Source organism: Mangifera indica, chromosome 9, assembly GCF_011075055.1.
Source record: "Mangifera indica cultivar Alphonso chromosome 9, CATAS_Mindica_2.1, whole genome shotgun sequence".
NCBI lineage: Eukaryota > Viridiplantae > Streptophyta > Magnoliopsida > Sapindales > Anacardiaceae > Mangifera > Mangifera indica.
The window spans coordinates 15844230-15867328 of record NC_058145.1 but is presented as its reverse complement, the minus strand read 5'-3'; the positions used below and the strand labels follow the sequence as shown (position 1 = coordinate 15867328).

The window sequence follows — 23099 nt, the reverse complement described above, 5'->3', positions numbered from 1 at the left end:
TAAGATTAATATTTATTTGTTTCGCATTTAGCCTCATTAAACGAATAACATTAATTAGAGGGGTATTGCTAACAATTTGCAGAACAACGAGGACACGCATGGAATAATACAGATATATTAATCCACGTGGCTCTTTTTATTGGTGCATATAAATACCTACACTAGATCTTCCCGCAATTTGGCCAATTCTGTTCATCTTCTTCCATGATTACGATCCTCTTCAGTTCATCATAATCTCATCAGACCTTGTGATTACTGTTTTACCCTCAAGATTAAATGCTGAAAGCGAAGGCATTGAGCAAGTATTCGGGTCGTGTTATTGCTCCTTTAATGTCTAATTTCAAAGAATCTCATGGCGTTGACGACTTCTCAAACTTCGGACTCAATACATTAAACGGTGGCAAGCAAGCATCTTTTTTTTTTTTGGTATTTTTTTGTACTAAAATTCTTTTTACTGTGAAATTTTTAATATTTTTTGCGAATTTGGTATGACTTATTGAATATTTGGTGGTACAGGAAATGCTCAAGTAATGAATTTTTTATTGAATTAATTTATTATAGAAGACAAGCGAAGAATTTGATTGATACTAGAATATTCAGTTAGTGATTATATAAATTACACTTTTTAGATTTTCTTAATGTAACTTTTTATCCTAGTGAAGATCGCGTAGTTATTTGATAGAGGTTTTTTTTTTCTTTTTGGAAAAGACCTCCCAGTGGCTTGCTTATTTATTTATGTTATTTTTTAGTAGTTTTAATTTTTTGGGATGTGCATTTTTGGTTAATGCTGAGCAGATTGAGCATGATATTACTAAGGAACTTCTTCTTTTCCTTTCTGTTAGGATCGTTCTGTAACTGTTCGTTTTTTTCTTTTGCTTCACCTGGCAGTGATGAGTATACAGGAGAAACTTTGTTTTGGAGTAAACAAGTGGGAAATATACCTCAGGGGAATTTCATTCATCATAAGTATGGCAACATACAATGGAATAATATGGTGCATGGTAACAGTCGTGGTGCTTTTTATTTGTCAAATGGTCATTATAGCTCCAATTCCAATGATAAATCAACAAGAGAATTGCCAAAGAAGGTGAATCAATTTTATATGGAGTTTATATACCTATATTCATCTTAGCTCAAAATTTTATTATGGTAGAGTTATGATCCTTTTTTATGTTCTTTTGAGTGGTTAATTTAGTTTGAATGAATTCTGTTGTTTTCTTAAGATGAACATTATTGTCTTGAAAAATTTATATTTCTCAATTTTCTTTTCCATACTTGCTTCATATACATAATCCTTTATGGTTGTTTCTTTTTTGGAAATGTAGTCTAATGCAGTAACACTACAATGATCATGCAGCTTTTAAGAAATATTCCAGAATTTGTGAAGATTGTGGAGATTGGCCCAAGGGATGGTTTACAAAACGAGAAGGATATAGTACCTACTGCTGTGAAGGTCAAGCTGATAAAATTGCTAGTTTCTTCAGGATTGTCAGTTGTCGATGCTACGAGTTTTGTCTCACCAAAATGGGTGCCACAGGTAGCGGAGGCTTGGTTGTTTATGAAATGATCAGTCTTTCTCTATACTCTCTTCCATTTGGTGCCCAGGCTTTTATTTTTTTGCAGGCTGGATTTTCTTGTCATTTAGTTTACTCTGATATATGACTCTCATGTTGTCTTAATGTGTACTTGTACTGTATTTCGATCTCTTTGCTTTTGATATGAAAAATCATGTTACTGGTTTGAATTTGTTGATCCACCTCATCCTGAGGTCTTTGGTTCAAGTATAGGATTGGCCCATGTGCTCCTACATAATGATTAGAAGTATGTGATTCCTCCTTTATGTTGGCTTCACTGACGTCCAGATGCAGGACTGGGATAAAGATGTGCTATTAATTGTGAATGATTTTTCAATTGAATCAAACCTGTGATCATGAATTAGTGCTTGGTTGCATGGTCCTAAATTGATTCAGGAGGATAGTTGTTTAAGTGATTTCATTATGCTGTGGGAGCTGCAAAAAGCAGCACCCAGCAGTGCACTTTTATGAGTTGGCAAGAAAATAATCATAAAATGATAAATGCACTCTATATAACAGATAGTCAAGTTATAGAATAAGGGAATTAAACAGATTGTATGTTTTTTACCCTGGATTTACAGTTAATAGAAGGGTAATATATTTGTGTTGATTGGCTTCTGCGAGAGGTTAGAAGGTCGTAGATGAAGTTTATTTTAAAAGTGGTGAAAATTACAGGCCAGTGTGTGGTGGAATGTCCTTTCAATTTTTGTATAGCCTAATTTGTACCCTTCAATTTACATTGGATAAAGATTAAACTGCTATACTCATGCTTCCATATTTCTTGCTTTGGATTTTGATGTTGGTTGTATGTGTGCAGTATTTGAAAGAGGCTATCCTCCATAATAAGCTTAAATGAGATATTGAGCTCTTTTAGGGTTGAACCACAGCTAGCAGATGCAAAAGATGTAATGGAAGCTATTCGAAATGTTGAAGGTGCTAGATTTCCAGTGTTAACTCCAAATCTTAAAGTAAGTTTTTTGTAATTCAGAAATCTTCAGTCATAATCATGCAAATATTAGTGTGAAGTGAATTGTTGATAATTCTTCCAGGGTTTTGAAGCTGCTGTTATATCTGGAGCCAAGGAAGTTGCCATTTTTGCCTCAGCTTCAGTCATTTTCAAAGTCAAACATCAATTGTAGTATTGAAGATTGTATGATTCTATACCGTGATGCTGCGTTAGCTGCTAGGAAGCTCTCAATTCCTGTTCGTGGGTATGCTTTTTTTTTTTAAATTCCTGTAATAGATACTTATTTTTTCTCTCTCGAAAAGGAGTCCTCTGCCTGTCCTATGTGTTCACCAAGCCTTAAACTAGGTCTACTACCAGACCTTACAACCTTGGCTGCCAAAAACTAACAAAATATAATATCCAAGTAGTTGGCCCCTGCGGGCCTTTGCCCTTTTAGTTGAATAAAAGTGTTTTCCCTTCTTGATTATAAGTTATCTGACTTTGATACTCTCCTAGCCCCTTATTCTGGTCTGTAGGAATAACAAATTTGGTTACTCATGTGATTTTTGTAACTAACATTCAAATAAAATTGGCCTTGAATTAAAATTTTGAAGTTATTAAATTTTGTCTTTGGGATATTATTTTACAGCAGTACTAAATGTACAAGCGGCTCACCATTTTAAATGTTTGGACTTGAGTGTTGTTGAAGTAGAGCAGGGTAAAGCTTCTTCCTGACAAAATATGGAGAACTATAATGTCCTTTCCTTGAGAAGCATTTGCTGTTGTTTTCTTACTACCTCTGGTGAAATTCTTATTTCCTTTGGTGAAGCTCTAAGCACGGATCAGATCAAACTCAACTCAGCCCTCCTCTTCCATGGTTGAGTGAATTTGAGAAATAAATTGCATAATTATTTGCTCTTATGGAATTAGGATTTTCAAAATTATTCATTGCCTTGTGTTCCTCTCCCAGTCGCAGGCGACGCCGCTGTCAATCATAAACATAATTTAACCTTTTCACACTCTCTGTCTCACCTACATACCCCTGTACTCGCTCTCTGATTGGCTTATAAATTTGAATGTAAATTATTAAAATTTATTTGGCGAGTGTAATGAGTTTAGAAAAAAAAATCAGAAACAGAAAAGTGTTTTCATTGTTTTCCAAACTGTGTTCTGTCTGTAAGACAACACTGTTCTTTTCCTTTTTCCCTCAAATCCTACTTCAAGATTATTCTGAAACCAATAAAAGAAAGTTCGTATTTTCTAATTGAATGTGAAATAAATTATTAAAAATGAATAATAATGATATATAAGAATGTTATATTGCAGGGGGTTTTTGAGATTCGAGTGCAGGGCAGACATTAATATCATTGCAAATTCAATAAATAAAGAAATAAAATAGTTGATGATGGCAGTCACGCCCTTCCGATTAAAGAAAGGCTGATTGAATGATCAAAGAGGAAGGCCCAAAAGGAATATAGTTTCAGTTTAAAATAAAACAAAAAAGAGCTCGAGATTTTATTTGTTTGATCGGCTTCGAGGGAACAATTTAACTTTGGTGAGGTCACTCTACAAAAAAAAAATATATATATATATATATAAAGAAGAGAATCTGGATGTGAGAGTATAGATATATTAAGATTAAATTTTTAATTTATTTAATAGAATAATTATGAAATTAATTATTAGATAAAGAGCTTTACCTGTTTTGATCGGTCTCGTCTCGAAACAATGGTCCGACTAACTTGATTGGCACATTTTCTTTTTTAAACCATGAAAGAGATACATGAACAGAAATTAAAGTCAGGTATCTCCCTGGGCCTTGCATTGGACATGTTGATTAGGCCAGATTTAAATGGGCCCCAAACTCATTTATTTGGGAGTTTTGTTGTTTGAACCTACGTAATGTATATATATATATATATTATTTTAAAGCACTTATTTTAAAATTTGATTTTTTAAACATTCTCTTCTTTGTAAATAAAAATTTTGATAATATAATCTTTTAACTCTCATATTATAAATTTGAGGAGATATGTATGTGGTATTAAGATTTTCTTTTGTCTTAATATTTGAGGAGAAAATTCTTAATTCTTTGTAGAAATATGACTTTATTTGTGCACAAATTACATGCTCAACGTGCTTGGGATGAGGTGAGTCAATCAGTCAACCTACCCAGAATCCATTTGTATTATTATAACAATTAATTAATAAAGATAAGTAAGATAGTGAAGCGAAGTTCGAAACTTCCTTGACTGCCCTCCATTTGCGTATAAAATTTCTCATGCAAAACTATATATTAAAATGGATTGACTCTAGCAGTCTAGCTACCAAGACCACCCATGTCACTATTCATGATTGACACAAACGAAATAAAATATATGTTTTTATATACACGTTTCTTTATACTATCACATAATTTTAAGAAATTAAATTAAATTAATATAATATGTATTTATAAATAAAATGTTTTAGGGAATTTATAAAATATCTTGTGTTATAAATATAATAAATAATTTATACTCTTACGGGTAAAATGGAAATTCGGAGTTTTAAGAAACGAAAGCTAAAATTGAGAACTTGAGAGCACAATGTACAAAGTTAAGAGTTGCAGCCCAGTGAAAATGAGGGAGGGGCCTTAATATAGACAAATTCTTTCGCCAGCCTCTGCCAAATATGCAACACTTCTATTTATATTTTTATCATTTATAAATAATTACATTAATTTTATTAAAAAAAAATCTAATAAAATAAAAATTAAAACAGAGAAACATAATTATTTAATATTTTATAAAATAAAATTGAATGTGTTTAAACTACTTTATTAAAAACCTTATTAAGAAAATTTAGTGGGACAAAATCTAGTGAAGAAAAAAAAAGTATAATATACAACGTACATTTTATCTAATATATAATAAATTTAAAAATTTGCTTTCTCTGATAAATTCTTCCCCAGATGAATGTTCCATTTTTTTATAGTGAGTTTAATTTGGTTACTTGTTGAGTCGTCGAATACCAATGTTATACACTAATTTTTCAGATGTTGATGTTGGTAATATCTTGGTAAATAGATCTGCAAGATTCTCACTAAATTGTATTTACCTTATATCAATCTTTCTGTTATGCTGGAGTTTAAAAGTGTATAAGAACTTCGGTGAGATATGTTTGACTCTGTCTCATTTGATGTCTTTATTTCTAATTTGGACAATACATGTTATATTGTCTTTATATAATATGAAAGAAGTATCTATTGTAAAAGAAAGACTGTATATATTTTGGATATGATGGATGACAAACTGTAATTATATGTAATCTTGACTGGCTTTATGGAACGCTATAATTTTTGAATGATTTGAAGAAGTTTCAACCAAGGTCTGTTTGGTGGAGTGCCAAGATTTGCAAGATTCTTACTGGATTGTATTTGCTTGACATCAATTTTTCGACTTTGTTAGAGTTCATTAGTGTAAAAAAATTTTGGTGAGATATGTTTGGTTCTATCTCTTTTGATGTATCTACTTTTAATTCGGGCAATATATGCTGCATTATCGTTACATAATATGGAAAAAGTGTTTGTTGTAAAAGAAAGATTGTATATATTCTAGACATGATAGATGACAAACCGTAACTATATGTATTCTTGACTGGTTTCATGGAGAGTTAGAATTTCTGAATGATTTGAAAACATTACAACCAAGGTCTGTTTGGTGGAGAGCCAGTATATTGTTGTGTTATTATAAGTAAAAACATATCCTATCTGTGAACGACCCTTATAAGGGTAAGAAAATTATCCAACATTTGCATATCCAACCAAATTAAGATTTTTAGGGGATTTGACAGAACATAATAATTTCAAATCTCTAGTCTCATATAAATAATGAAGTATATGTTTAATTCCGTTCCAGTGACAACAAATTGGTGCAAAGTTAAATTGGGTCAATAAATTGACTACGAAGGATATATCTAATCTAGTACATTGGGTCTAATATAATAAGACTTCAATGACATTAAAATACAGTATTTCAGAATCAAATATCTTTTCATCTTCTTCTTTAGAATGAAATGAATCCTTATTTGGATTGAGAGACCGAACAACCATTTATGATATTCAGACCTTCAAGTCCAAATTTATAATTTTGTAAATTTCAAGTTACAAATAATATTCAGGATTTTGGGTTCGTATTTATAACATTATAAAATTTAGGTCTAGATTCATGATTTTCAAGACTTTAAGTTCAGATTTATAATTTTTAAAACTTTAGATTGCAAATAGGATATAATTATAAATAAAAAATTAAATAAAAGAATAACAAAAAGTAAAATATAACTAAGACGTCTTAACTAGAATATCTGTATTTATAATATATAAATAAAATAATAATATAATTGACAAATAATTAATATAATAATATATCTAAACTAATCTTACGGCTAAAATGAAAATTCAGAGTTCTAAGAAGAAACGAAAGCTAAAATTGAGAACCTGAGAGCGCAATGTACAAAGTTAGGAGTTGCAGCCCACTGAAAAGGGGGAAGGGGACAAATAATTAATATAATAATATATCTAAACTAATAAATAATTTATAATCTTACGGCGAAAATGAAAATTCAGAGTTCTAAGAAGAAACGAAAGCTAAAATTGAGAACCCGAGAGCACAATGTACAAAGTTAGGAGTTGCAGCCCACTGAAAATGGGGAAGGGGTCTTTATATAGACAAATTCTTCCGGCAGCCTCCATTTCATTTAGTGCATTCCCGCCAATTTTTCCAAATTTACTTCTTGTCTTCTTCTCCTTTTGAACGCATTCCCAACCTATTTTTCAAACTTTACTGCATGTAGTGGAAAATCCACTGGACGTGCAACAATTGGTTTTAAGTTGCTAATAATTTTAGGAAGGGTAAATCACATGTTCCTGCCCAAAGTTTGACCTACGAACCTTCTCCATCGTTAATGACACAAATTATACTTTTACACCCAAATTGAAAAACTAATTATTCACAAAGTGAAATAGTAATTTTATGGTCTAAAAATAAAAAAATAAAATAAAAATAACCTTTAACTAATATAAACTTAACGTTTTAGATATGAGGATTTTACCTTTATAAGTATTAAAATTGGTAATTTAGTCTCCATAAAATTTAGCCGCCATTCCATTATAATCTCATTATTGTCAATAGTGAAGTCGATATCAAATAAGTGAGAAAGGTTGATATTTGTAAAATGAGTTATTAAAAGTTACAATTAATGTCAGATGAAATTAAAAATAAGGAGACTATCTTGTAAATATCTGTCAAAGATTTATTAGAAAAATAATGATATCAACTATATAATTAGCCGAAGATGGATAGATTGAGATAGAAAATGTCTATGAAAATCAAATCAATGGTTAATGAAACTGAAAAAAAAGGAGATTAATGTGTAAGATATGTTTTTGAAGTTTTGTTGATGTGAAATAAATGGAAAACAACAATATTAATAGGGAGCCAAAGATAGAGAAATTGGTGCAAAAAGTATGTGTTGAAATTGAACCATGATTGGAAAGGAGTTGTCAAAAGTGAAAAGGTTGGCTAGGTTATAAAAAAGAAGAGAGTAAATGTAAAAGAAAACTACAAAAAGAGAAAAAGAGGGTTTTAATGAAAATTTAAAATTTAAAAGATTACTGGTAATTTTTGTTTATTTGGGGGTGATAAAGTGATTTTGGAAAGTGAAATAATGAGTGATAATATGGTAATCTCACTCTGTAACAGCGTTTTAGGATTTCGGTGGGATAATCCAATTTGCTCTTTTAGGAAGACGTGTATTTCCAACATTTCTACTTCTGACAAAACAGAAAATCTATAAATAAAGGCGAAAATCGCCAAATGGGTCTCAACGTCATCTTCCACCCTTCTAAACAATATAAGGTTTTTCACTTGACCAGCTTTTACAAGGATGGCGAGTGAGGTCTCGGATCGCTTGGAGCCCTGGAGCCAGATGAACGACAAGGTCGTAATGGTCACCGGTGCCTCTTCCGGTTTAGGTCTTCAGTTCTGTCTCGATTTGGCCAAAGCTGGCTGCCGGATTATAGCAGCGGCTCGGCGCATCGACCGCCTGAAGTCTCTCTGTGACGAGATCAACAAGTCGGGAAGTATTAGAGCTGCAGCTGTGGAGCTGGATGTCTGCATGGATGGAGCAACAATTGATAAGGCCATACAGAAGGCTTGGGATGCGTTTGGGAAAATCGATGCTCTGGTTAATAATGCAGGCGTTCGAGGTAATATATGTAATTGAATAAATATTGTCGGTCCGTTAGAATCATCATAAAGTGTCGGTGTCACGTGGTCCTGAGGAATTTTTTAGGCATTTAGATGGAAAGACAAAAAGTTAAGTGCATGATAGGCATAATGTTTTTGTATGAAAACACCGGATGACGAGGTATGCTTGTCTCACCGAAGTAATTGGGATAAGGGCATTTTTTGTTTGTTTATGCTAAGTTGGGTTTTCAATTGAGTTATTTATTTGAAGCTTATGTTGAAGGTTCATTTGCATCCCCATGTCAGTAATTTTACTAAAAACTCAGTGGATCAATATCTCTTTGTTTTTGTTTTACATTATTTATTGATATTGGCACGTCTATGTTTCTTCCAGATAGCCCTATGCTTAGCTTACTGTTTTCCTTTATCTTTTCCGGGCATGAGAAAAAGATGGTGTGGACACTGCAAAAATGTTGTGGAAAGTGTCTTCTCTTTTATTAATGGTTGCACCATGTCTAATCATTTCATAAGTTTTGCAGTTAGTGGGCTATGACTGTCGACTTTTTTGTTACAGAAGTTCTTTTTGTGTTTGTTTATTTTTTGCAAAAAAAAAAAAAAAAAAAGATGAGACCCTCTTATATGTTATGGATTTGGATGTGGTTACTTATGGTATCAATATGAGGTGACAGACCAAATTACAAGTACACTTACAAGCATGCTTACATGATTTGGTTTACTCTTCACCTGATAATTTGTTTACAGTGATTCTGATCAGTAGAATCAGTTTCAGCTTTCTTGACTTGAGATTAATTTTTTTTCTGTATTGTAGCATGATTTATTTGCCTCTTTCTGCATAGTTTTGATTTCTGTTTATGTTTGATGTATCTATGAGTGATTACTATGCCTTTTTTTTTTCTGTGTCTTTGCTGTGTATCTCAGGTACTGTGAAGACTCCATTGGATTTGTCTGAGGAGGAGTGGAATCTTGTTCTCAAAACAAATTTAACAGGATCTTGGTTAGTGTCAAAGTCTGTCTGCATACGTATGCGTGATGCAAATCTGGGAGGATCAGTAATCAATATCTCTTCCATAGCTGGTCTTGAACGTGGACATCTCCCTGGAGATGTTCATTATGCTTCTTCAAAGGCGGGCTTAAATACCATGACTAAGGTAATATCAAAAGACATTTTTTCTGGTTGTTCTAGAATAATAATTCTTAATGTTTTGTTTCCAATTGTTTCAAGGAAGGTCATTGTCTTATGCCTATAAGATAGAGTTGTGCTTTCACTGAGTGTTAAATTTTAATGCTTCTATCTGTTAGCGGCAGAAAAAAAATGTGAACACTGTCAAGTAAATGGGGAAAGTGGACATCTAAGCTTTATGTACAAATCATGGAGTAGAGATAATGAGACTGAAAATTTGTGGGGAAAACGTATATGGTCATAAGCATTTAGTTGCTACACAAATGGTGATTGTTATGTATATGCACTACGTGAAAAGTATAATATGGTTGTTATGTTAGAGTTAACTTTAGCAAGGAAACTCAATCCTGAACCCACATTCAAGAATAATCAGAGTCAGAACTCAGCTCAAGCTGAAAAGGCAATGTTTGGCCACAGTGTAAAATTCTGTATTTATGATTTCAAGATTCTTTCACATATAAAGTTTATGATTTTTCCAGGAAAAAGTCACTGTTAATAGGTTTTCACCCAACAATGCTTATTTAGCTGAGACTTTGCACCAACTCCTATTTTCTTATCTTCCAAGGCCCAACATCTCTTTCTTGGCAAAAACTAGAAATGCTGAACACAGTAACTCCAACTATTGGAAGTGCCTGGTAAAGCTATTTAGCTCATGCTAGCTCTTAAAAATCTGACATAGTTGTGGACTATTAGATGAAGCTGAAAACATAGCTGCATCGTGTATCGTTTAAATAATTTTCATTTTCAGCCTCTTTTTTCCTTTCTCTTTACCTATAATTTGTTACAGATACGTCCATAATTCTATCCGAACAGGTACATTTGAACATCTTTTTGTGCATCTATTGATTGTCTTGAATAGGCTGTAAATTTTGGAATCGGTTTCTCATTTTCTATTATTTTGTTAATGGGATACCACTTTACTATTGGTTTAGCGTTATGCCTTAATTTAGGATGGGAACCTAGCAATTCTTGGGCCTTTATGCAGTAATATGCATTGAATTTGCATTGCTAGTGTTTTATTTCTCAGTTCACACTTCAGGCGTTTATATAATCACTGTCCTTGATCTGCTCATTCATTAAACTGTTTTCTGCTGAAGATCTATGTTATGTTGCCATAATGATAATGCTGGTTGTTAGGTCATGGCTCTGGAATTAGGGGTATACAAAATCCGAGTGAATTCAATATCACCTGGAATTTTTAAATCAGAGATCACCAAAGGTCTTATGCAGAAAACCTGGCTAAATAACGTGGCCTTGAAAACAGTCCCTTTAAGAGATCTTGGAACCGCAGATCCAGCATTGACATCGCTTGTCCGATACCTAGTTCATGACTCTTCAAAGTATGTGACAGGTAATGTATTTATTGTTGATGCGGGGGCTACGCTACCTGGTGTGCCTATTTTCTCTTCCCTTTAATTTCTCACGAAAACTATGAAATTGTATGTACTTGCCCGTATGGATGTTAGTAGCACTCTGGCTGAAGTTTGTTGAAATAATAAATGGAGAAGCTATATTTTGTCATGTTTTGGTATTTCTATTTTCTACCATAGTAAAATCTTACTTGACAAACTGTGTCAAGTCTTCAACGAGGGGATACAGTTGTATTGATGGGTTATATAATTAACTTAGCAAAAACAATATTATTTGTAGCAAAAACTACGGGCAGATGACTATTTCTTGCCAAAGGTTTGGTGCAAATTTAACTATTTATCTTGTTAATTATAAAAAAATTAAATATTTATTTTTTTGTTAAATTTTATTATTATTAACAGAGATAAAATCATTATTTAATAAAATATTAAAAAAATTATAAATTTATCATGTTTTTCTCCCTTCCCAAGTTTAAAAATCAATAATTTCTCTCTCACTTTCTTCTCGCTCAAAGTTTGAAAAATAATTATTTTTCTCTTGAGGTTTATAATTTTCCCTTGTTGTTTCTCTGACGATCAGAGTTAGTTAATCTCTATCTTTTCATCTCTCGGATAAGGAAGAATCATCAGCGAAGATTTGTAAGACACACAAATCGATCGGACGAAGAGTTTAAACTTTTGTTTGAACGATTTGATAAAAAAGTAATAATGAAATTTAACAAAATAAACAAATAAATATTTTAATTTTTGATAATTAACGAATGAAAAATTGAGTTTGTACCAAACTTGGGATGGGAAATAGTCATTTAGCCAAAAACTAACTAAATATATGACAAAGATAATCGTTACAACTTTTAAAGAGTTGCTTTAATGATAATAAATCCCTTTTAATGATTTTTTAAATAAATTTTTTGATTTATGCTCACTCTAATCCAAGATTAGATTTGTGTTTGATTTTATTCCAACAACGACTTAACTTAAAAAAAAAAAAGCAAGATGCTCCTGCTCCTTACCATGTGCGATCGACCTATGAAAGCAAGCTAGAGAATGAACAAGTAATAATATTGTACTTCAACCCATATAATACAAATTCACAATAATGGATATTCATGTCTTCATAAGTAAAAAATGAATAGTTTAAAGAGTGGACCCAAAAAAAAAAAAAGATTAATATTTATTTGTTTTGCATTTAGTCCCATTAAACGAATTAACATTAATTAGAGGGGTATAGCAATAATTTGCAGAACAACGAGGACACGCATGGAATAATACAGATATATTAATCCACGTGGCTCTTTTTATTGGCGAATATAAATACCTACGCTAGATCTTCCCGCAATTTGGCCAATTCTGTTCATCTTCTTCCATGATTACAATCCACTTCAGTTCATCATTATCTCATCAGACCTTGTGATTACTCTTTTACCGTCGAGATCAAATGCTGAAAGCAAAGGCATTGAGCAAGTATTCGGGTCGTGTTATTGCTCCTTTAATGTCTAATTTCAAAGAATCTCATGGCGTTGACGACTTCTCAAACTTCGGACTCAATACATTAAAAGGTGGCAAGTAAGCATCTTTTTTTTTTTTGGTATTTTATTTTTTGTACTAAAATTCTGTTTACTGTGAAATTTTTGATATTTTTGGCGAATTTGGTATGACTTATTGAATATTTAGTGGTACAGGAAATGCTCAAGTAATGAATTTTTTATTGAATTAATTGATCATAGAAAAGGAGCGAAGAATTTGATTGATACTAGAATATTCAGTTAGTGATTATATGAATTACAGTTTTGAGATTTTCTTAATGTAACTCTTTATCCTAGTGAAGATCGCGTAGTTATTTGATAGAGTTTTTTTTTTTTTTTGAAAAGACCCCCCAGTGGCTTGCTTATTTATTTATGTTATTTTTTTTTAGTTTTAATTTTTTGGGATGTGCTTTTTTGGTTAAATTCTGAGCAGATTGAGCATGATATTACTAAGGAACTTCTTCTTTTCCTTTCTGTTAGGATCGTTGTGTAACTGTTCGTTTTTTTCTTTTGCTTCATCTGGCAGTGATGAGTATACAGGAGAAACGTTGTTTTGGAGTAAACAAGTGAGGAATATACCTCAGGGGAATAGCATTCACCATAAGTATGGCAACATGCAATGGAATAATATGGTGCATGGTAACACTCGTGGTGCTTGTTATTTGTCAAATGGTCATTATAGCTCCAATTCCAATGATAAATCAGCAAGAGAATTGCCAAAGAAGGTGAATCAATTTTATATGGAGTTTATATACCTATATTCATCTTAGCTCAAAATTTTATTATGGTAGAGTTATGATCCTTTTTTATGTTCTTTTGAGTGGTTAATTTAGTTTGAATGAATTCTGTTGTTTTCTTAAGATGAACATTATTGTCTTGAAAAATTTATATTTCTCAATTTTCTTTTCCATACTTGCTTCATATACATAATCCTTATGGTTGTTTCTTTTTTTTGAAATGTAGTCTAATGCAGTAACACTACAATGATCATGCAGCTTTTAAGAAATATTCCAGAATTTGTGAAGATTGTGGAAGTTGGTCCAAGGGATGGTTTACAAAACGAGAAGGATATTGTACCTACTGCTGTGAAAGTCAAGCTGATAAAATTGCTAGTTTCTTCAGGATTGCCTGTTGTTGAGGCTACGAGTTTTGTCTCACCAAAATGGGTGCCACAGGTAGCGGAGGCTTGGTTGTTTATGAAATGATCAGTCTTTCTGTATACTTTCTTCCATTTGGTGCGCAGGCTTTTATTTTTTGCAGGCTGGATTTTCTTGTTATTTAGTTTACTCTGATATATGACTCTCATATTGTCTTAATAAGTACTTGTACTGTATTTCAATCTCTTGCTTTTGATATGAAAAGTCATGTTACCGGTTTGAATTTGTTGATCCACCTCATCCTGAGGTCTTTGGTTCAAGTTTAGGATTGGCCCATGTGCGCCTACATAATGATTAGAAGTATGTGATTCATCCTTTATGTTGGCTTCACTGACCTTCAGATGCAGGACTGGGGATAGAGATGTGCTATTAATTGTGAATGATTTTTTAATTGAATCAAACCTCTGATCATGAATTAGTGCTTGGTTGCATGGTCCTAAATTGATTCAGGAGGAGAGTTGGCAAAAAGCAGCAACCAGCAGTGCACTTTCGTGAATTGGCAAGAAAATAATAATAAAATGATAAATGCACTCTATATAACAAATAGTTCAGTTATAGGATAAGGGAATTAAACAGATTGTATGTTTTTTACCCTGGACTTACACTTATAGAAGGGTAATATAATTGTGTTGATTGGCTTCTGCAAGCGGTTAGAAGGTTCTAGATGAAATTTGTTTTAAAAGTGGTGAAATTACAGCCACTGTGTGGTGGAATGACCTTTTAATTTTTGTATAGCCTCATTGGTACCCTTCAATTTACATTGGATAAAGATTAAACTGCCATACTCATGTTTCCATATTTCTTGCTTTGGATTTTGATGTTGGTTGTGTGTGTGCAGTATTTGAAAGAGGCTATCCTCCATAATAAGCTTAAATGAGATATTGAGCTCTTTTATGGTTGAACCACAGCTAGCAGATGCAAAAGATGTAATGGAAGCTATTCGAAATGTTGAAGGTGCTAGATTTCCAGTATTAACTCCAAATCTTAAAGTAAGTTTTTTGTAATTCAGAAATCTTCAGTCATAATCATGCATATAATAGTGTGAAGTGAATTGTTGATAATTTGTGTTTCCTTCTTCCAGGGTTTTGAAGCTGCTGTTATATCTGGAGCCAAGGAAGTTGCCATTTTTGCCTCAGCTTCAGAGTCATTTTCAAAGTCAAACATCAATTGTAGTATTGAAGATAGTCTGATTCGTTACCGTGATGTTGCATTAGCTGCTAGGAAGCTGTCAATTCCTGTCCGTGGGTATGCTTTTTAATTCCTGTAATAGATACTTATTTTTTCTCTCTTGAAAAGGAGCCCTCTGCCTTTCCTATGTGTTCACCAAGCCTTAAACTAGAGCTACCACCAGACCTTACAACCTTGGCTGCCAAAAACTAACAAAATATAATATTCCAAGTAGGTGGCCCCAGTGGGCCTTTGTCCTTTGAGTTGAATAAAACTGTTTTCCCTTCTGGATTATAGGTTATCTGACTTTGGTACTCTCCTAGCCCCCTTAAGTTATTCATTATCTTATTCTGGTCTGTAGTAATAACAAATTTGCTAACTCATGTGATTTTTGTAACTAACATTCAAATAAAATTGGCCTTTAATTATAATTTTAAATTTTTTAAATTTTGTCAAGCGGCTCACCGTTTTAGATGTTTGGACTTGAGTATTGTTGAAGTAAAGCTGGGTAAAGCTTCCTGACAAAATATGGAGAACTATAATGTCCTTTCCTTGAGAAGCAGTCGCTGTTGTTTTCTTACTCCTTTTGGTGAAATTCTTATTTCCTTTGGTGAAACTCTAACCACGGATCAAATCAAACTCATCCCTCCTCTTCCATAGTTGAGTGAATATTGAGAAATAAATTGCATAATTATTTGCTCTTATGGTATTAGGATTTTCAAAATTTGACCAAGTAAAACTCTCAATTGTGGAAGAATTTTGGGCGTGGAAAGTGAACTTTTTTTAATGTTGTTCATGTTCAGCACGATATTGTTACTATTTGTCACTCTTAGTATTTTATGAGTGGATCTGATGGTTGAACAAAGGAGGAATTTAAGTACATGTACAAAAAGTGTCACTCTAGCTGACAATTTTAGTAAAACAATTGATTCCGGAAATTCTACAAACGAGTTGTGTTTGAGTGTAGAAAATATTTAGATTTCTTTTCCATTTACATGCGCATCAGATATTGAGATGATCATATGTTGGTGGATTTATTGCTGGGATTGGTTTGAATGAAATATACCATCTCTCTTATTGTGCTTTTTAATTACTGTGGTGAATGATTTCTTTAGTACTCTTTCTTTTTTGGTAAACCATGACTTTGTTTTAAGTCTTTGATTTGACATTGTCAAAATTAAACTGAGATACTCTAGGACTGATATTTTGAGTTTGAAACTCTTCTAATCAGCGCAATTTTGTGATTCCTTTTTATCACCTAGTTTATGTTCATAATTTTGTAATTAATTTTAGTATAAGCGTTTCAAGTAACTTGATTTAGATTTATATATACTTTCTAGTGATTTTATAGAACATCAAAGTTTGTTTCTTACCTTGACAGGTACATATCTTGTGTTGTTGGGTGTCCAGTGGAAGGAATGGTATCTCCATCAAAATTAGCATATGTGGCTGAACAGCTTTGTGACATGGGTTGCTCAGAAATTTCCCTCGGTGATACGATCGGTGTTGGTACTCCTGGTAATGTTTGATGCTTCCTTCAACCTTTTATAAATCAGATGATTGAAAATTTATTTTGCAAGTGAGCTATAATGTATCTTTACTGTGAAACTGTTGCTATAATATGATGCTTTATAGTGCTGGTATATCTATTTTCTGTTTCATGTAGTTTGTAGTATTCATAAACCAATAGGACCTATAAACTACTGAACTTTCTATTGTTTAGAATCCAATGCAAGGCTTTGTCAAAGGGATTTGCTTGGATTTTCTGGAACATATAGGCTTCCTTCTATGATATTGAGGAAACATTGACCTTTCAGTATTTCATCTGATTGAATGAAATAATGGAATTTAAATTTCTGTGATTTCTTATGAAAGAATGTAAATAAGACATCAGAGTTGAAGGTGAGCTATAAGATATTTGATGATGATTGAGAAATAAGGGTCTCAATGTTGGATCTCTTAAAATTGCTTGTGACTGGAGCTATTAAGTTAGAATCAAGTATCGCAAATTATTGTTGACAGATGGTGATTAAGCTTGTTCATTTAGAGAGGAAATGTGAGGAAATAATTTATAAGGTGACAAACACTTATTAAGCTTGATTCAAATGGTCTTACCATGAAATATTGACATGGGGTTAGGTGTCACTTTCAAACCCTTATCAGCTGTATTGATGGGATTGAGGAGCTTCCATTATATGAACAGTTTGAAGATGGACATCATTCAGATGCTGACTGTATTCATATTAAAGCAAACATGTTGGTTTATGCTACGATTGTACATGAATTAACTCCAGAACAGAATGTTGGTACATATTGTCACTGTTTTAAAATTTATATGGCAAAGGTGTACGATTCTTTTAGTAAGGAAATCAAATATGTGATCAGGCAGAGGCAGTGAGCTTAGTCATGAATTGCCCCTTACTCTTCTATGTTTTTATCAGAAGGTGTATTTGGATTGCTTTTCACAATGGCATAAGGAGGCAGTTTCAGTGAAACATTTCATAGCCAGACCTGGGATAAGTGTCATTGATCATTTGCAATTTTAAGATGACACTTCATACTATTGTGACATCTTGATATCCAACCTGAGAATTATTGAATCACATAACAGGCAATTTGAAACTTTTATCAACCAGCTTCTTAGAACTAATGTAATTTAAAATTGTAGTTGGAAAAATTATTTCAGCATCATTATTTAGAATGCATTATATTGTGTTACCTTGTGTGTATTAATGTATATTAAGTGTATAATTTTTCTTTCCATTGGTCCAGGTACTGTCATTCCAATGCTTGAAGCTGTTCTTGCTGTTGTCCCTATTGATAAGCTGGCAGTCCATTTTCATGATACCTATGGGCAGGCTCTCTCAAATATTCTTGCATCACTCCAAGTAAGGGACTTTCTATATATGACTTTGCTTGATTAAACAAATTGATATAAACTGTTTGAGAGGATCTTCATGGCCTTGAGAAAGATAAAACTTAGGTTGTCATTTTCTGCATATTGCATTTCTGCTTGAGACATTGTTCCAGTATTTATTGTCTTACACTTTTTTGCCAAAATCTTTTGACAGTCAAGATGTTATTGCTCAAGCTGAGAATTGTTTTAGATGACAATTCATACTTCTCAGGTCTTTTTTTTAAACTTCTAGACCCTGTTTTACATTTTATGAGTTGGTGAAGCTTTAGATGACTTCATGGTGTTCAATTATGACAATTTGTTCGATTCTTGCAAGTCTCACTCAAGTTATGTAACATGAGCTTTGTTTGTTCATTAAAGTTTGGCTGAAATGACTGACAAACTGAAACCAGAGTACCTACAACTAAAATTCAAATTGATTTCTTTAAGTGTTTGAAGCACATAGAATTTCAATAATTTCTTTATTTTACTTTTTAATTTTCTCCTAGATGGGGATCAGCACAGTAGATTCATCAGTCTCTGGTCTTGGGGGCTGTCCATATGCTAAGGGTGCTTCTGGTAATGTTGCCACTGAAGATGTTGTTTATATGCTCAATGGCCTTGGTGTCAAGACTAATGTAGATCTTGGAAAGCTCATGCTAGCTGGGGAATTTATCTGTAAGCATTTGGGACGCCTGTCTGGTTCAAAGACTGCAACTGCATTAAGTAAAACCACCATAGCTTATGCCTCCAAGCTGTAAGGTACTACAGCTAAGATCATCCTATGCTCTTCCACATTGTAAACTGAAATAATACATCTCTTTTTGCCCTTTCCATGAATTTTCTCATGTCTTGTTGGATATATTTTCATGTTATCCTGTAACTATTTTAATCTTAGCGTCCTTACAGGTGGCCCTCTATACATATTTTCTTAAATAAAAATCTATCATCTTTTGAAATTTCTGTATCATGTATGTTTGTTAAGTGGAATTTTTAGATCATGTTTAACGTTTCTGTGATTTGTACGATATCAGAAGTCCTTGTGTTATCACTGGGGTTGTCACCAGGCAGATTGCTGTTTGAAGGCAATGTGAGCATAAAATTATATTTTTATCTTCAAAAGGCTTATGGGGTTATTTTAGTATTTTGATTTGATTTGAATTTGTTTTGTTTCATTACCAAAAAAATGGTCTTCATGCTGATCACGGATCTATTTGGTGCTTGATATGTACACTATCAAGAAACTATGATATCAATGCAGAATGAAGACTTGATAAATATTTCCCGAATGGCTGAAAAATATCTCCATATTCCATTATTATATAAAGTGAAGCCAATGATTTAATTGGTGATATGATTGAGATTTAAAAGCTTTGTGTTTTTGTACTTCACTTGCTCTTCTTTTGCCGAATGGAACCCTGCTAGCTTCCAAGAAAATACTGAAACACACAGTACACACCCATTCGTGTATCATGAGATGGTCTCTGTTACAAACTTCTTATAGAGAGAACGACTGTTTCACATCTGTTTTATGGTGGGTTTAGTGAAAGAAATCAAGCCCTTAGACCTATGATTTAGTCAAGAAGGGTTGGTCTAAACTTATGTTTAGATGGACTAACCATAAGTAGACCCTGTTCTGACTGAGCCAAGAGGGATAACCAAGTTCAGATGGGTTCACAATATGTATAACAAGTGTTAATTGGAAGGGGAGAGTTGAAATATACACGAGGTAATAATTACCGGCGAGAATTCCAAAATAATAAAAATGAATTAGCAGCATTAAGGAAGAAAAGAGAGAGAGAGATTGGTAGGTGGGTTGAAGAAAGCTGGTTGATGGGAATATGTGAGTATGACAGTAGACTTCATAGCAAACTGAGGCTTTTACAACTCTTTAAATGCTATTACAGGCATCGTTTGTCCTGGGATTTTCCTCCACTGCAGATCAAATATACTTAACCTATCCAATGGAGATTGCCCTCCAGCTAGTGAATATAACCATTTTTTCTTCCCAAAAGGAAGAAGAAGAATTCAATTGTTCATGTCGCAAATGGGGAAGCCATAAAAGGCGAGCTTACGGGTAATATATGTTGTTAAGTGAAACATTTCCCTCCAATACTTCTTCTCAAAAGGAATAAATATTGCTATGGCGTCCTTCGATAAGATTGTGTTTTTGAGTATGATAGAAGGTAATTTTATTTAGAAGTAATTTATACATGATAAATGAGATAATTAATTATAGGAAATTAGATTATTAATAGCTTCATTCCAAGATACAGTAAAAACAAAAAGTAATTGATATAAATCTCATCTTCTTCCATAAACTTCACATCACACTGCCCAATTTAGTAGAAAATGTAAACACAACTAGGGCTCTTTTTCTACATGAAAACAACATTTTCTTTTTACACTTTTAGACTTGTTTCTTTTTGCTCATACTTTATGGAAAATGTAATTATACAAGGCGTGTACAAAAAGTATTTATAAAATACAGAACTAGAGACAGAAACCCTTTTTAATCGATCGCTTATTCATCATCAAAAGTCTTATTCTTTTCACCTTTCTTTCTTCTCCTCTCAATTTTCCCATTTTACTTTCTCCTGTTCTTTTAGCTCTCAAACCCAGCTTTCTTTTTCATAAATTTACCTGCATTGCATGGTACAATTTATAAATCTTACAGAGCACATTTCATTCACTTTATTAAAAGTGCCTGGTTTGAGTTTAATACACACTGAATTCCACATTCTTTGTAGATTTTTAGAAGACAGACGATTTCAAAATTTTATTTTCATTTTTATATTTGCAGTTATAATACTAATTATATTGAACTGTGCTGGGTTTCATGTAGTGGATATATGGCTGGAAAAGCAAGAATATATCAGTACCAAACATACAGTGGGGTCTGCCTCGTAATCATTCAAAGCTGGGAAATTAAGATGATTAGATGGTTGTAAGGCAATTCATTCATACTTTTACCTTCTTAACATTTCTGATATTACTGAAATATATTGCTATTAATCTGCAAATATTTTTACAGACTGACTGTCAAGAACTAAAGCTTATTTTATCATTAATTTTCGCCTAGAATCTTATAGATTAAAGACTGATCTCTGACTGCACCTCACATATAATTGTACGTTTCATAATTAAGCTAATATTTTTTTCTCTCCGCTTTCACTCAAGGTCACAAATCTATGTTTTGCATGGCAGAATTTATTGATAATATACATGTATTATTCTTTTACTGCGAATTATTCTTCTGAATAATGATGAAATAAACTCTTCATATTTAAAATGCGTAAGAAAGAAGAACATTATACGATAACTACAATCTGTAAGCAATCTTTGTGTATTGAAAGTTGGTTCTAAGTTAAAGGTTTCTGTAAAATTTGGAAGAAAAGAAGTAAAATTTACTAAATATAAAGCCTCCTATTAACTACATAGGAAGTAACAGGCGACTATCCGGCAGCAATATTAATGGCAGTAATAATGCTTCATGAAGAAATTTATATTTGGATTAATAACAATATATCTTCCCAGTTCTTATATAGTAATCTTTAACAAATTCATAGGTATATTTCCTCACAAAAAAAGGAAAAAGAACAAAAAAGCTTCGAAGTTAAACTTTCATATACATCTGTAATATTTGCTCTCAAGCATAAAAAATGCTCATAAGAAAGAACACGGAAAAGAAGAAAGGATAAAGAGAGAGCTTAAAGGCAAAGGTAACAGAAAAGAAGATTGCAAAGCTTAAAAGAGACGATCAGGGAGTCTCCTCTGCTAAACTTATCTGTTGTGTAGAGGGTTTGGACCGGTATAGACTTTTCTCTTTTCAGCACCAAAAATTTCATCTCCTTTTTTAACAGGTTGCGCTTTTAATCCTCCATGAAATCGAGCAGAAGTGTGGTGAGCGTAAGAGTGAGAAAGAGAACCAGGGCCTGCTTTAAATCTACTAAACGTCGCAAAACCTTCAGCACAAGGAGTCTCCAACTGTAGTAGTAGCAATAGAAGAAGAAGAAGAGACAAAACGGTTAACTCTCTTCTGAATCCCATGTGCCTGTTGGTGATGATGAGAACCAAAATCATGCCATGGAAATGATAAGAAACCGCTAGGGAAGTAGTGCAAATGGGAGGAAAAGTGTTTGGCTTATTTCAGAGAGACCTAGGAGTTTGAAGAATGGGAAGTCAATGGTGGAGTGAGAGTCAAAATGCATAGAACTTGCTGCACCCTGGTTAATTTCTATAACAATATGAAGCAGATTAATTGCAGAGGCTGTTATTGGAAACTTGATTTGCTACTGATTTCAGAGCCTAGCTTTGTGTTGCTGGGAAAAATGCCTTTAAAACCACGGGTAGAGAAAGAGAAAGAGAAAGAGAAAGAGAAAGAGAAAGAAGAAGAGAGACATAAGTGGTTTCAGTTTCATAAACTGAAAGAAAACCCCAATATCTCTCTTTCCAATCTTTATAAATCTTGGGCCATGTGAGATTTAATCATTTTCTTGGTTTTTTCCTTTTCTGTGCACAAACTAAAATAAATATTTATGTTTCTACCCAACCTTACCCTTCACATAAACCATATTCTCAGGGGTATTCTAGGCAGATTTAACCTTCACAAGGGTTTTGTTACGTACACACATTTTTTAATATATAATTAAATATAAAAAAAATATATTATTATGTTAATAATATATTATTTTATTATTAATATTAATTATATGATAATATATCATTTATATATCTAATTATATACTTTAAAATATATACATGCATATAGTTTTATTTCCCATCAATCACTAATCATCTTTAAAGTATATCTAAATTTTATTGGAAGTAACAAGAACTATATTTTATTTTATTCCATTAAATTTTACTAATAATAGAAAAAAAGTTCATCATATCTAGGACAACAAATTATCTATATGTATATGATAAATTAATAAATGTACATTATATACAATAATATAATATCAGATTAATTGATGGTTTTTAAGTACTTTTTCGCACAACTATTGCACAAATAAATTTATTTGATTGCCCT

General features: G+C 32.6%; 2 protein-coding genes across 8 annotated transcripts; both read left to right on the top strand.

The window, feature by feature from the left end:
• Nucleotides 1–168: 168 nt before the first annotated feature.
• On the top strand, nucleotides 169–19023 carry LOC123225473 (hydroxymethylglutaryl-CoA lyase, mitochondrial-like). Of its 7 annotated transcripts, none has more exons than XM_044649423.1 (8): nucleotides 169–404; nucleotides 889–1087; nucleotides 1358–1537; nucleotides 2462–2542; nucleotides 15083–15246; nucleotides 16550–16686; nucleotides 17941–18056; nucleotides 18574–19023. In XM_044649423.1, the coding sequence occupies exons 1-8, from the start codon at nucleotides 277–279 to the stop codon at nucleotides 18823–18825; spliced, it is 1257 nt and encodes a 418-aa protein (XP_044505358.1). In that variant the 5' UTR covers nucleotides 169–276; the 3' UTR covers nucleotides 18826–19023. The 7 variants fall into 7 exon arrangements, with proteins under 7 accessions (XP_044505358.1, XP_044505357.1, XP_044505361.1 ...); XM_044649422.1 differs by lacking the exons at nucleotides 1358–1537; nucleotides 2462–2542 and adding exons at nucleotides 13840–14019; nucleotides 14910–14990 and having other exon boundaries at nucleotides 170–404; XM_044649426.1 differs by lacking the exons at nucleotides 1358–1537; nucleotides 2462–2542 and adding exons at nucleotides 13840–14019; nucleotides 14910–14990 and having other exon boundaries at nucleotides 259–397.
• LOC123225474 (3-oxoacyl-[acyl-carrier-protein] reductase FabG-like) lies at nucleotides 8368–11469 on the top strand. Its single transcript, XM_044649429.1, has 3 exons — nucleotides 8368–8767; nucleotides 9687–9916; nucleotides 11086–11469. The coding sequence occupies exons 1-3, from the start codon at nucleotides 8446–8448 to the stop codon at nucleotides 11362–11364; spliced, it is 831 nt and encodes a 276-aa protein (XP_044505364.1). The 5' UTR covers nucleotides 8368–8445; the 3' UTR covers nucleotides 11365–11469.
• Nucleotides 19024–23099: the final 4076 nt, after the last annotated feature.